Source organism: Myotis nattereri (assembly GCF_964212035.1).
Source record: "Myotis nattereri genome assembly, chromosome: 5".
Lineage (NCBI taxonomy): Eukaryota > Metazoa > Chordata > Mammalia > Chiroptera > Vespertilionidae > Myotis > Myotis nattereri.
Genome location: NC_138080.1, coordinates 102,503,890 through 102,519,050, shown reverse-complemented (window position 1 = coordinate 102,519,050; position 15,161 = coordinate 102,503,890). Strand labels below are relative to the sequence as shown.

General features: G+C 52.4%; 1 protein-coding gene across 2 annotated transcripts in view; it reads right to left on the bottom strand.

Annotated features, from left to right (window-relative positions):
- WWC1 (WW and C2 domain containing 1) overlaps nt 1–15,161 on the bottom strand; it is a gene marked incomplete at its 5' end in the record, with an annotated part of 121,399 nt that overhangs the window by 31,244 nt on the left and 74,994 nt on the right. For both annotated transcript variants that reach the window (XM_081092167.1, XM_081092168.1), the window contains 6 exons: nt 770–1,305; nt 2,333–2,422; nt 4,955–5,197; nt 9,310–9,383; nt 10,849–10,995; nt 11,612–11,741. In XM_081092167.1, coding sequence (XP_080948293.1) covers nt 770–1,305; nt 2,333–2,422; nt 4,955–5,197; nt 9,310–9,383; nt 10,849–10,995; nt 11,612–11,741 — 1,220 coding nt within the window. The remainder of the gene's footprint in view (nt 1–769; nt 1,306–2,332; nt 2,423–4,954; nt 5,198–9,309; nt 9,384–10,848; nt 10,996–11,611; nt 11,742–15,161) is intronic.

Genomic DNA, 15,161 nt, shown 5'->3' with positions numbered 1-15,161 from the left:
TTCCAACATGAATCTCAATCCGACCCCATGCAGAATGGGAGTCAGATCACATTCCCTGGCTGCAAACACTCACATGGATCCCCACTGCAATTAGGATAAAACCCAAACTCCTTCCCACAGGCCCCCAGGCTTTCCGGGACCAGAATCCCCCTGCATCTCCAGCCCTGCTGGTGATCCCGACGCCTGGCTCCTCCTGCAGACCCCTCACTCTGACCTCAGAGACTTGTTCTTGCTTCCCCCAAGGCTGGCTCGTTCCCCCTGTGGAAGCCCCAGTTCAAGGCCACCCTCCTTCACAACCCAACCTGAAAGCCTCCATCACATCCCCTAGTGTAATTTCCTCCCAGTGCTTTTATTGGCCTGGTTGTACAGTAACCACCTGGGCCTTCATTAGCACAGACGCTTTATGGGAGCATGGACCCGTCTGTCCTGAATACTGTGTCCCTGTGACTAGCCCAGTGCCTGGTGCATGGCACATCTGCTGAATGAATGTATGAGCCATGTGCATCCATTCGCACGGGACTGGCATTTCATTTCAGTATGTACTTAATGATAATTACCTGCTGAATGAATGAATCCACCACGGAAAAACCCTTAGCCCAAGACGTAGAACATGTAAGTACACTCTACTGAATGAATAAATAAATCCATAAACCCTATGGTATGATAATGATCATGATTATCATTGCGGTCCGTGCCCAGGCCTGAGCACAGTTCCCCTCTCCCTCCCTCCTGGAGGCTCCTGCCCTCCCGCTGTGCTTGTGTTCTCTACCTTGGCCCAGCTGCTTGCCCTCCATTCCGGGTTCCTCCAGCTGGTACCTCTCCCGGCTGCCACTGCCAAGGCTCAGTTCGCAAAGAGTGGCACTCAGCTCCGTATCTTCAAACTCCAGGGGGCTCAGGAAGGCGTCTCCAGCCAGGAGGGGGTCATCGATGAGAGGGGAGCAGGGCGGGGAAGGGGAGGAGAGGGAGGAGCGTGGAGACAGAGAAGTCATGGACTTCGGGGTGCCGGTCAGGGAGCGCAGGGCCTGCAGGCGGCCGCCCCCCTCGGCCCTCTGGGTCTTGGCCACCTCGTCCTCGTGGATGGTGGTGATGTAGCCCGAGGGCCGGAAGCCCGTGGCCCCCTCCAGGAGCAGGAACTCCACCTTGCTCTGCAGTTCCGAGTCCAGCTGCTCGAAGGGGTCATAGTAGAGGTCAGTGAAGCTGGCGGAGGCGGAGGAGTCCAGGCTGGAGGCAGCCAGGGAGCCCCGGCTGGACGTGAGGGACCCAGGGCTGCTGCCCGAGGACAGGGACTGCATGCTGCTCGAGAGGCTGGGGGCAGGGAGAGGATGGAGGGTGAGGACACACGGAGCGGCTGGGACAGCCGGGACTTCCTGCCCGGCTCTGAGAAGCACCTAAGCACTCAGAGTGCATGATCTCGCTGGACCCCCTTGACAGTCTCCAGGGTAGACCATGCACCCCCATTTCACTAAAGGAAACTGATACCCCAAGAAGGCAACCCAATCAGAAACTGGCAGAGCTGGGATTCGAACCCAAGCCAACTGCCTTAAAGCTCATTTCCCCCTCTGTTTCTCTGTTTCCCAAACCTCCGCTGGCTGCTTTCCATTTTCTTTCTTTCTTTCTTTTTTAATTTGCATTTCCTACAAATTTTTTTAAAAATATATTTTATTGATTTTTTACAGAGAGGAAGGGAGAGAGATAGAGAGTTAGAAACATCGATGAGCGAGAAACATTGATCAGCTGCCTCCTGCACACCCCCTACTGGGGATGTGCCCGCAACCAAGGTACATGCCCTTGATCAGAATCGAACCCGGGACCCTTTGGTCCGCAGGCTGATGCTCTATCCACTGAGCCAAACCGGTCAGGACTGCTTTCCATTTTCATGGTATCTTCCCATATTTGAATCTAGCCCGAAATAATATGTTAATTCAAATCAACTCTGTTATGCTTTAATATATATATGTGTGTGTGTGTGTGTGTGTGTGTGTGTGTGTGTGTATTAAAAGGGAACTATATCCTAAGGGTAAGTGGAAATGCAGTATCACTTATAACAAAGGCTACGGTTGAAATATCTGAAAACACAGCAAGAGGCAGCCGATCAATGATTCTCATCATTGATATTTCTATCTCTCTCTCTCCCTCTCCCTTTTTCTCGGAAATCAATAAAAATATATTAAAACAAGAGAAATATCTGAGAAAAACAAGTGCTGTGGAAGTCCAGCGACACTCAGTTGCCCACCAAGGCCCCGGCCTGAGGTCTGCTCTCCGTGTCGTGCAGGAGGGACGCCTGCACCTGGCCGGCCCCCAGACACCACTGTCCCCACTGCCCACCGCTCACCTTTTCAGCTGGGAATGCAGAGCTGCCACCTGCCGGGTGGCTTCCTCCAGTTCCCTCACCAGCTGGTTCCTCTTACTGTTTAACTTCAACCTGAAGGGAGAGAAGGCATGAGGGGGAGCCCCGAGGAAAGTGTCCCTGAAAGAGGAATCACAGGCATGTACCCATGGAGGTGGACACACCAACACACAAGAACCTTCTGGAAGCATTTCCCTGTAACGTTTGGGGAGATGTGAGCTCCCCATATAATCCATAGCAACGGCTTGTATCATCAGACACAATATACCAAGTGCTGTGCTAGAAACAATGTGCTATGACATTGTTTTAATTCATTTGCATAATAACCCTAACGAGGTAAGGTAATGGCTTTTACCACTTTACGTATGAAGAAGTTGTTCTTAGGTCCAATAATTTACCTAAAGCTACAGAATTAGTGGCAGAATTAGGACTCTACCCAACTTTACCTCCCTCCATTTCCATGGAAAGATCTAACCACACTATCCCTCCACCAGCATCCCAGGCCTTCAACACAGGCCCTGCAATGAAGACCAGAGCTGGCTCTAGACACCTGAGCAGTGGTCAGGGATGGGTGGGGACTATTAATGGTCAATGGAACCTGTGAAATTCCAGAAAAGACCATTGGAGCAGCAGGCAGAGAGGCCTTGGCATGGTCCTTGGCCACCGTCCCTGGCACTGTTCTTCCAGAGTCCTGCCCGGGGCAGGGCAGGCAGCAGGTGGGCATATGGAGCCCGAAATGAACAGAATCCTTGACTCTCTACAGAACAAACAGGGCCGAACCCCTGACCCTCCCTAAGAGCAAAGCCCTGGAAGGAAGAGGTCAAGGAGCCGCTGGGGCCCCCACTTCTACCTCCGTTTTCCTCTTCTCTGGGAGAAAACCACAGAGGCGTGTTATGGGAGTAAAAGCAGGTCCCCACTGAAGCCCCAGGAGGATGCTGGGGGGCCAGGAGTCAGGTGGCCTTGACTTCCTGAGCACAGGGTGTGGCCGCCGGCAGCAACACGCAGGCGCCGAGGCCTCCTCCCAGAGGCGCTGGGCCGAGCGGGCCAGATGGCATTTGTGTGTGATGCCGGGCACATGCTGGGAGGCCAAGAACACATCAAGCATCGAAGGCAGAGGATGCAGAAGCTGCACAAGCTGAGCTTAGCACCTGGGGTGCTGGTTAAAAATGCAAGAGCCTGGGCTGCATCCCAGGCCTGGGGAACCGGTCCCTGGGGGGCAGCCAGGGAGCCCACACTCTAACAAGCACCCCACCTGAATGCACAGCCGCTCTTAGAAGTGGTGGGAGGCCCTACAGGAGGGGAGAGGTTAGGACAAGGGGTGTCGAGATGTCTGTCATTCTGACTGATTTGTGACTGGGGTTTGGCAGGCCCTGTGGTGTGGTTTAACTATTCCTGTCCTCAGAGGCATCTTGAATGGAAAGGCTATTGTGTGAAGATGAGGCGCATAATACTCCCATTTCCAGACACAGGAGAGAGAGAGGGTAACATGGGAACAGAAAGAGACCTAAGGAGACAAGAGTCAGAGGGATGGACACAGACAAACGTGGTCGGGAAGCAAACAGCTGTAGATTCGAAGACTATTGAGTCAGCTTTCTCCTCTTGCCTGCAGAGGCTCACAGCTTTCAGCCTGTCCCTACCCTTCCCCAGGCTCTCCTCTCCTCCTGCCCACATGCCTCTCTTCCCTCTGCATGTCCCCCAGAGGGCTCTGCCCTGGGGGACCTTCAAGTCACCTGCTCAGCAGCTGCTGCGGAGTGGAGATCCTGGCTTCCCGGACTGGCTGTGTGAACTTACAGTTCCAGGGAAGCCACCCAGGGGATGACGGCAATAATAAAAGACCCTCTACGTGGGCAGCAGCCTAAAGCAAGCATGGGCTCCGGAGCCAGTGAGCCTGGGATCTACGCACAGCTCTGCCACTCAGGGATGTTGGGGGAGCCTCCGTTTCCTCATCTATAAAATGGAGATGAACCTCAGGGTTGCCAGGAGGTTCAAATAAAGGACTGTGTGACAGGTAATGGACACAATGAATGAATGAATGAATGAATGAATGAATGAATGAGAAGCTGGGGATTACGGGCCTCCTGTGGGTGTGAGGTTGTGCTCTTACAGTGTGGGTGTGCAAACTGGTGTGACAATGAAGTAAATAAAGTTTGTTGCAAGGTTGAAAGCAAAGAATGTAATCCAGTGGCTTTCAGATTCAGTCAGGCCCACAGGAAGCAGCTGATTTAGCCTTCCTAGTATTTTAAAAAAACTTTCGGATTTGCCCGGCCAGCGTGACTCAGCAGTTGAGCATTGTCCTGTGAACCAGGAGGTCATGGTTAATTCCTGGTCAGGGCACATGCCCAGGTTGTGGGTTCGATCCCCAGTGTGGGGTGTGCAGGAGGCAGCCGATCAATGATTCTCCCTCATCACTGCTGTTTCTGTCTCTCTCCCTCCCTCCCTCTCTGAAATCAATAAAAATATATTTAAAAAAAACACTTTTGGATTAGTTCTCAATATTAAAAAAAAAAATCCTAACACTTTTCATGAAACACAAGGACCTCTGGCAGCCCCAGGACGGGCAGTGAGGGGAGGGCCACACGCCCCCTCCCGGCCCCGGCCCAGCCCCACCTCTCGGTCAGCGCCTTGCTCTGGGTGTCCCGGGCTGCCTGCAGGTCCTTCTCCAGCCGCTTGCGGGCCATCTCCAGCTGCTCCACCTCGCCCTGCGTCCACTTCCGGGGGCTGATGAAGCGCATCTCCTTCAGCAGCTCCTCCTTCTCGCTGATGAGGATCAGCCGGTCCCTCTCCGAGTCCAGCACTCCAGGCCAGGCCTCACTGTCCAGCTTGGCCAGCTGGATCTTCAGGTTGGCGATCCTGCGGGCCGAGAAGGGGGCATGACCGGTGTGCCCGTGGCATTGCGGGAGCAGGGTAACAGATGGCACGTCCAAGGTTGTGAGAGACAAGGAGCCGTGACATCCTCCGAGCAGCCTGACGGTTCCTGACTTCGTTTTGCTCAGCATGTCGTCTCCAGGAAAATGTTTTTATCTAAGAGACCCAGGCAGTGCCTGCCAAGTGCCAACAATAAGCAGGCGCTGCAGGGATGGGGTAGAGGCATAAACAAGGCACTGTCCTTGCTGTGGGGGACACTAGCCTGGCAGAATGGAACCGAGAACTGGGTTCATCACCAGGCAACAGCCTCTTACCACTAGCTATGTGACCGTGGACAAGTCATAATCTCTCTAAAGAGAGCGACCATTCCTCCTGAGTTGTGGTTGAAGGCTTTGTGACACATCCATAAACCCTCAGAGTGCGCTACTTGGCACATAGTAGGTGATCAATAAATGTTTCCGCTGCTTCTGTTGTTGGTACCTGGTCTGACCGTTTATCAGGTACATGACATTGGGCAAACTCCCTGAGCCTTGCTCACTCCCCAGCCAAGTGTCTCAGTAGGCATAGATTCTTAGAGTTAATTAATTTAAATTCCATATTCACATGTAAACAAAACAATTATTCGTCATTCAGAATTGTTGTGAAAATGAGCCATTATATATTTATTATATAACTAGAGGCCTGATGCACAAAATTCGTGCAAGAGTAGGCCTTTCTTTCCCAGGCTGCCGGCACCAGCTTCCCTCTGGTACCCGGGACCTGGGCTTCCCTCACATCCCCGGCTTGGTCCGGAAGGACATCCGGTCTAATTAGCATATTACGTTTTTACTATTATAGATGTTTAAAGTATGCACCTGTTTAGTACATAACAGGTACTAAACCAATGGCAGTCACGGGCCCCTACAACCATAGCTAAGACCACAACTGCTAGCCAGTGAGTGTGGGGGCAGCGCCGTGTGAGCAACCATGGACTGGGGCCTGAGGCCTGGAGCTGGGGTTTTGGCTCTGGCCTTCTTGATGAAAGGTCATTTTTGTTAAGAAATCATTTTGGCATCAGGAGCTTCTAGCACTTTCCCTGGTATACTGCAGGTACTTAATAACATTAAGGAAGGAGTCGGGAGCCCTGTCCCTTAACTTCTTTGAGACTGAGTATCCTGTGCCTTCGAGGTGGGTTCTGACGACCAAGTGAGAACATACCATTCACGGCTCTTTATACACTGCCCAGTGCCTGCAGATAGTAGGTCTGATCATCATTGGGCCAAATTAAGACTCACAGTACAATCAAGAGCACGGAGGCACGTATCTAAAGGCAGTCATGTGATCCTTCAGGATTTAGCCTTTGCAAAGTGCTTTCAGCTACCATGTCCTAGCCTCCTGGTCCCCAAAGGGTAGAGGAGACCTGGTGGTCACCCTGTTGGACACAAGTCCAGAGAGGCTCACCTACGATAGAGTCACAGCACGGCTTTGACCTGCTGAGAGCCCAGGCCTCTGGCCACCCAGTTTGATCAAATCTGCAGACAATGTGGCCCAACATTAGTTTATCAAAACACGGTGGGAGACAAGATGTCTGTGCTGTGTAGTGAAAATTCCATAGATCCTTCTCGGTCTGCCCACTCCCCAGCCAAGTGTCTCAGCACGCGTGGATTCTTAGAGCTAATTAATTTAAATTCCATATTCACATGTACAGCCCTCGCTGCTGTCCTCCAGCTGCTCTGAGGACAGTGGAATGGCCAGGTCTGGCAGCAGCTCAACCACACGTGGGACACTGGAGGGGTGATGGATGCTTTCTTGCATGTTCTTTCTAGTGACTCTTTCTCTCCGCCTGTGCTCCTCAAACCTCGGGCCCTGCCTCCTTTGGAGAATCTGAGGAAACTACCAGACTTGCTGCCCAGAAATGCACATGTGACCAAGCCTGACCTTGCACTACAGCCTCCCCTTGCCTCCACCCCTCAGGTCTTGCAGCCTTGATTTCCCCCTTGACTGGCTCGGTCCCCTACTCCTGCAGAGAGCTTTGGGTGGAGGGAAGGCAGGAAGCTGGATAAAGGCAGATGAGGCAGGACGTGATGAGAAGTTGTGATAGGACTTCTCTCTGTGATAAGAAGTTGAATGGCTCAACCCCAGAGGGAAGATTCCAATCTTAGTCTCCCCAGAACTGATGACCTAAGACAGGCATCACCACAGGCTGGAAGAGATGCAGGGTTCAGAGCAGTCCCCTTCAGAGGGCACAAGAAGTGGCCGTCCAAACGCGGAAGTCCTGTTGTTTTATGGGACCTCTAGGGGGAGCTGAAATAGTGCACAGGGAGCATTTTTTCCCTACTGACCAGTATCCCGTCTCCCTCTTTTGGTCACAGTCTTCCAAATTTTCTTTGGGAAGTCATGCCTCCCAAATTTCCAAGTCGTTTGGTTCCCACAAAGCTGACACCAATCTCCCTCCAAGAACTGGGCACATTACCCTGCCTAGGCCTTCCGATCCCTTCCAATTCTCCCCACCCTACAAAAATGATTGGTTCACCCAGAAAAGCCAGGGTGTCTCAGACGCCAAACTTGTTACAACTTTTGGGAAAGGTGGGTGGTGCTCTTTCCACTGGGGTTGCTAACCTGGTAGTAGGCAAGCCTAGAAATGCTGCAGCTCAACACAAAGGCAGGCAGGATGGAGAAAAGAGAGACTACTGAGTCTTTATATCATCATTTGAGTCCCTGGATACAGCTGTGCCTGAAGCTGGCTTACCCAGGACTTGAGTTCAATAAGCCAACAAATCCCCCCCCAGTGAGACCTGGTGAGACCTGTGCTGTGTAGTGAAAATTCCATAGAGAGATACTTCTCAGTTTGCCCACTCCCCAGCCAAGTGTCTCAGCAAATCCCCCCCTTTTTTTACTCCCTCTAGTTTCTATCGAATTTCTGCCTTGCAGCAAAGGGTTCTGCTCCCAGGGAGTTCACAGAGGCCAGACCTGGGCACTGCCACACTCTATCTGGACTGGCTTGGGAAGGTCCCTGGCCAGGAACTTAGTCTAAGGAAAATGGATGCATATGCCTGGCTTCATTCACCTACACAATGTCCTGTGGGCTATTTCCTAGCAAGGCTGGCTCAGTGATAGAAAGATGAAGGACTTGAGGCCAGATTGTCCAGGGTTCCAATTCTGACTTCACCACATTGAAGAATCATTAAATATCTTACCTTTCTCTTCCCTAGCATGGAGATAATACAAGCTATCCTATACATTGCTTTTAATATTAAATGAGATAATGCATATGTGAATGTTTCATTTTTTAAATTTTTATTATTTTTTATATGTGAATGTTTTAGTACAATGTCTGACTCTAACAGATGCTCTCAATATGTCATCTCTGAGTATTATTTTATTTGTGTGCTCTAGCAGATTTGGCTCTGGATAGAGCGGCAGCCTGCGGACCAAAGGGTCCCAGATTCGAATCCGGTCAAGGGCACGTACCTTGGTTGTAGGCTCCTTCCTGGCCTGGGCCCTGGTGGGGGCTCGTGCAGGAGGCAACCAATCGACGTGTTTCTCTCACATGGATGTTTCTCTCTGTCTTTCCCTTTTTCTTCCACTCTCCCTAAAAATCAATGGAAAAATATCCTTGGGTGAGGATTAAAAAAAGTAGTTTTTTTTATTTGTGGCAGTGGAACTCAACTGTGTGGGGTTGAGTTCTGTGAAGTCACAGAACCTCTCTAGTCACCAGGGACCCCGCGGTTTATAAGCACAGCTTGCTCCCAGGGGTAGGACCCATAGCCCTTTTGGCCTGTTGCTAAAACCCCAGTTGTGTTCCTTCAAACCAAACTGCGTAGGGGATCATTGGAGAACCCTGATGACAGACACTGCGGCCAGCAGGTGAAAAGATAAGCAGGCTCTGAGGTTTACCAGACGTGTGTCCAGAGCAGAGCTCCACCCTTTATCCAGCTCAGTGTCTGTGGGTCAGTCACTTCCTCTCTGAGTTTCAGAGAGGATTACAACATGATGATTATAACACCCATCTTCACAATCTCTGCAGGATTAAGCAAGACGCGTATAAAACGGAGGCAAGAGCAGACCCTCAGCAACAGTAATTCTACTGTTAGGACCCTTCACCCCCGGCCAATTACCTCCTTTTAGCCTCTTCGTATCGAAGGCGCAATCGGACCTTCTCCGCCAACTGATTGTGGCTGCTGGTGCCGAACTGGAGGGAAGAACAGTCAGGATGGTTACGTGGCTGCTGTGGCCAGTGCCCAGGGGCGTTTCAGGAGCTCAGGAAATATGTGAGGCTTTTGTGGGACGTAGCTAAGAATAGCCCCCAATTACTGAGCTGGCTGTGCGCATCGCATCGCAAGGAAGCTAGTTAGGTGGCAAAAACGCTTTCCTTCCTTCAGGCCATGGGAAGAGCCCCAAACGCAGACATCAGTCACGCCTAGAAGAGAAGCTGAGGGCCCAGAATATCATCTCGCAGCCGCAAACGGCTTGGAGCCCATTCAAGCCACAGAAGCACGGAGGACAGCTGGTCAGGGACAGCCAATACACAAGAAAAGCCATTCTGGGGGCACTGGGGAGGAGGTCGACCGAAAACTCAGGAGGCTGCAGTCAGGACTGAGACACTGGGTGAGCAAGGAGAAGGTTCCAGAACCGGAAGGAGGCACACAACTCGTTCTCAAATATTTTGGCCCACAGGCGGCAGGGAGCTGGCACATGGGTGGAGGGGGAGGAAAGCGGAAGGCCTGTTTGCTGTCGGGAGCAGCAAGAAGCTAGAAGGCTCACCCAATCAGACGTGGACATAGCTTCTCATCACAAGTGGGAACACAGCTATAGAAGTCAGATAGGAAGAGCATTTTAGCCACAGAGGCCGGGCGGCGAGTTCGTTCAATGTCACCTGCTCTAGGAAACAAAAGCTCCCCAAAGCCACGGACTGCCTGCTCTTGCTTTCACGAGCTACGTCTGGACAGAGCTTGCACCATTCACCATGGGACCGGACGGAGCTTGGGAACTGGGGAGTCAGCAGTGGTCCGCAAGCTGCACGCATTGTTTTAGGACCAATAGGAGGAGAATGCCCTGTTTTCCAGCTGGTGAGAGAAACACAGAATAGTGCTGCAAAACAGCATGAAGGAAAGACACTTGGTCCTTCAAAAACCCTTTCTGTGCAGCGTCTAGACACAAGCACAGGGCCCAGTGGCACCAAGGATGTGGAGTCAGTGCCGGCTTTTCCTCAGACCACCATCTGCTGTCACGCTGGGGCCAGAAGCTCTTCAAAAGAACGGAGCTCCAGCACTGGCCGGTGTGCTCAGTGGTTAGAGTGTCGGCCTGTGCACTGAAGGATCATGGGTTCGATTCCCAGTCAAGGGCACATACCTTAGGTTGCAGGTTAGATCCTGGCCCCAGGTCTGGGCACGTGCGGGAGGCGGCCAGCTGATGTGTCATTATGTTTCTCTCTCTCTCTCCTCCTCTCCCTTCCCTTCCACTCTCTCTTAAGAATCAATGAGAAAATAGAGAGAGAGAGAGAGAGAGAGAGAGAGAGAGAGCGAGCGCGCGCCGCCAGCCCCATTGAGAGCCACCAGCCGGCTCCCCAAGTGAGTCACAAGGAGGTGGCCATCATCCCAGCAGTCTCCTGGGGGCGGTCCCTCACGAGGCCCCCAGCAACCGGCACTGCTACTCACACTTCCCGAGATGTCCGTCTGGGAGCTCATGTCCAGGTACTGCTTTGGCAGCGGGAAACCCGAACTCTCCAGAGAGCTGCTGCTGGACCACAGGTCAGAGTGGGACCCTCTGTCGGTCCGGAAGCCGTCCTTCAGCATCGCAAGGCTCTGAACGGGGAGGACAGAGTCAGTAACACACCTTTTCGGGAGGGAGCGCTGGGTCTCTCACTCTCCATGTGCCTTGCCTGCCACCTTTGGTAATTCAGTAGGAACTGAGGCTCACCCACGCTTCCTACTTCTCTGTAAAGAGCCAGCAGTGATGGGTACTTGCTAGGTGCCAGGCCCCTTCCATGGGAAAGACTGGTGTGGACACTGGCTCTGGAGCCACACTGCCTGAGATCCCCTGGCTCCGCTACTTCCTAGCTGTGTGATCTGAGCTAGTTCATGAACCTCTTTGTGCCTTAGCGTCCTCTCCTGCAAAATGGGAATAATCACAGATCCCATCTCCTAGGGCTATCGTGCTGACTAAACGAGACGAGCAAAGTGCTAGCACAGTCCATACTCAGTAACTTTACCATGATCGTATTTAATCCTGACCGCAGCCCTGCCAGGAATGACCCAGGATTTATCCCCACTTTGCCCACGAGAGAGCTGTGACATGGAGAAGCTGACAGCCAGGGTTCCCTGGTCCATCTGACTTAAGCCTTGGCGCTCTGAACTCCCTGGCATAGGAAGGTGCCCAGGAGACATGGAGATGGAGCCCACATCATGGGCACTTTGGTACCTTAATGAGATCTTGCTTTTCCTTTTCTCCACAGGTGATGGCCTTTTTGATGGCTTTCGTTTCTCTCAAGACAGCCTGAGCTTCATCCAGTTTGTAGCTGCCCTGAGCGTCAGACATTTTCTTGTCAATTCTAGGAGACAATCAACGGGAAAGGTCAAAGATGGGGTGAGAGCCCTAACCCGTTTGGCTCAGTGGAGAAAGCGTCGGCCTGTGGACTCAAGGGTCCCAGGTTCGATTCCGGTCAAGGGCATGTACCTTGGTTGCAGGCACATACCCAGTAGGGCGTGTGCAGGAGGCAGCTGATCGATGTTTCTCTCTCATCGATGTTTCTAACTCTCTATCCCTCTCCCTTCCTCTCCGTAAAAAAATAAAAAAATAAAAAAAAGATGGGGTGAGAAACTGGGTGTCCCAGGAGAAAAGCACAGACCACAGAGCTTCCTTCTCTCAAAAATTTTCCTCTCTCTGTCCTGCCTATGGAATAAGGCAAAGAAGGACCATGTTCAATTGCAAATGTCCCTAGTGTGGGGCTGTAGAAGCAAGACCACTCTTGAAGTCCAGGGTCCTCTAAGTGTGAGCTCTTACAGGAAGCCTTCCCGGATTACCTCCCAGGGTCCTCCAGGCTGGGCCAGGTGTTCCCAGAGCACACTGCACCTAGCTGAAACACTGCATTCATTACGCTGTTATAATTAATAATTTGTGTGATCGTGCCCTTGACTCTGGCAGGCTTGCATGCTTGAGTAGCTTTAGTGTCTGGCATAGACCAGTCCTTTAATCCGGCTATCTCAACCTCAGAACTCTTGATCGTTGAGGCCGGATCATTCCTTTTTGTAGGGGGCTGTCCTATGTTTGATGTCATCCCTGGCCTCTGCCCACTGGATGCCAGTAGCATCTTGACCTTGGGCATGGCCCTCAGCCACAGGAGCCTATTTCCTCCTCTAAGAAAAGCTGGAAAATGTCACCTGCCCAGCCATGTCACAGAGCAGTGAGGAACATCAAGGGGGATAAAGGATGGAAAATGGGGGGGTGAACAGGGAGCCTGTAAGCTGTAGACCAGTGGTTCTCAACCTGTGGGTCGTGACCCCTTTGGGGGTCGAACGACCCTTTCACAGGGGTCGCCTAAGACCATCAGAAAACACATATATCATTACATATTGTTTTTGTGATGAATCACTATGCTTTATGTTCAATTTGTAACAATGAAATTGGGGGTCACCACAACATGAGGAACTGTATTAAAGGGTCGCGGCATTAGGAAGGTTGAGAACCGCTGCTGTAGACAAATGTAAGGGATTAAAATACTTCTCGCCTGGAGTGCTCCCCGGCTCATCCAGGTCCTACACACAGGGTCACTGTGATGGGGGGAAAATACAAAAAGCGAAGGGTCATGATGTTTTCGGAAGGTCAGACCACACCAGAATGGCCGGGGTCCCAGCCCCCAGGGAAGGAGGCGGGGGTGATGACAAGGTCCAGGGGGCACAGAGTTTTAACTGCTTCACACTTTTGCCAAAGGCAGGGAGGCTTGATCCAGGGTGGAGAAAAAGCAGCTCGACAGTGGAGGGAACACCACAAGCCCATTATCCAAGGAACAGAAACTGCTCAGGGGCATTCCTTTCTGTGTCCAGCTACACGCCAACCGTCCTGAGCTAAAAATAACCTGAGTGGGGAATCAGGACCTGGAGCAGGTCCCCATCCTGGTCTCATCGGCTGTGTCTCTGGGCAGGAGAGAGAGAGAAGGAGAGAGGGACGGAGGGACTGCGTCCTGGTCTCCACAGCACAGCCCTCCTGCTCCCTGTCCGTTATTTCAGCTCCTCAGAAAGAAAACAAAGCCCCATTTGTGTCTCCCACTGAAAACAGCCCGTCCATTCCTTTCGAGGACTCGGGCCTGGGCCAGCCTGCCAGGTCACGCGAGCTCGGGTACCTTAAATCTGGTCTCAGATTTAGTTTGAGAAACTGGTCTAAAGGGAGCTTTCCGCAGCGGAGGCCGCCCAAGATGCTCCGAGGAGAGGAGGGTCCCGGGAGCGAGTGTCCAGGCCTGGAGGCGGCCCTGCCCCCAAAGGGGTGGTGGTGAGGGGAGACACCGTTTATCTGAGCACATCCAGGGGCTGGGGGCTCCGGGGAGGGGCTGTGCCCGGCTGGCCTCTGCCAGCAGTGAGGATGGCTGTGAATGCCCAGCAGGGCGAGACAGAAGCGGTCTGTCTGCGCCTCGGCTCCTCGCACAGCCTCTACCTGATTTCTCTCAGGGGCCTTAGCAACCCAGGCTCTGGAATTTGGCTCTGAGAGCAGCTCGGAGAGGAACTCTTTTGGGATTGGGGTGGGGAGGGGGAGGGGAACAAAGGGTCACCATTATGAACACAGTGAATGAATCTTTTTTTTTCTTCTTTTTTTTTTAGGAAAAAGAAAAGTTGTGTGGTTGGGGGGGTAAGAGGGGGTGCGAGGGGTGTGCGTGTTTTAGGATTTCCAAATTGAGCAGCTGTCCTTTCTCTGTGCACTGCAGTCACAGGAGCCCGGCGGCCACAGCACAGCCATAGACAGAGAAGCGGGCAAAGGCTCTGACCGAAGCCACCTCCTCTCCATCCTGTCCAGGTAGCTCTCACCCGGGCAGGGCGGCCTTGGGGACATGCAGAAAGACACCATGCTGCCCTGCTCCTACGGGGGCGGTGTGCCAAGCCTCAACTCCTTCCTATTTACACGGGCTCGAGGCAGCGGGCAGCCCCCATGCCCAGCTTTCGTCTTGATTTTCATTCTCCCCTAAGAGGTACCCTCCAGTCCCCATCGACCTTTTCTTTTGAAAATGGGTAGGTGACAATGAATTGAAGAAATGGTACGTTTCACTGTCCCCCATGGAATGCAGAGAGAAAGAGAAGGGTAGGAGGAAGTGACTGTATTATCCCCTATTAAGGGGCTTATGTTTTCTGGATGGGGAGGGGGTTACCTAGGATGATGCCAGGAAGGGACATATTAGGACATGAGCTTCCGAATCCAATAGCGGTGGGTTCTAAGCCCTGCTCTGACGCTTACCAGTTTGGAGGCCTTGGGTATATTTTAAACCTCCCCCCCACCCCCCAGTACTTCATCTATAAAGTAGGCAGAACAAAAACTTCTCTTCAGGCCTAAAGACAATGGAAGGAGGAGAATGAGGCAGTGATAATCCTGGAATAGACTCCAGTTCATCCGAGTTCCTTCCCAAGTTCAAGCAGGCGACTTGCTAGCGGTCACCCACCCCCCTTACACCCGTGGGTGCCAGGCACTGTCACGCATTTGGCGTGAATTTTCCAATTCCATCTTTACAGTTAACAGAGGGCTGATGTCACTTTCCCAAGTTCCCAGGGAACTGGGATTCAAACCTAGGCCGTCACCTTTGGAGGCTGCATTCCTACCCCTCTGAGCCAAGGTGTGCATTAAGGCAGATGTTCCTGGCATGGAACACGGGGAGCTGGCTTCCGGCTGGAGCGTGGGCAGCCAGAGCTGCGCTGGAATCGTATCGGGGCTGATATCAAACATCAGGAGGGCGGAGGGAGAGGGAAAAAATAGGAGGCTTGTCTTTGGGGTT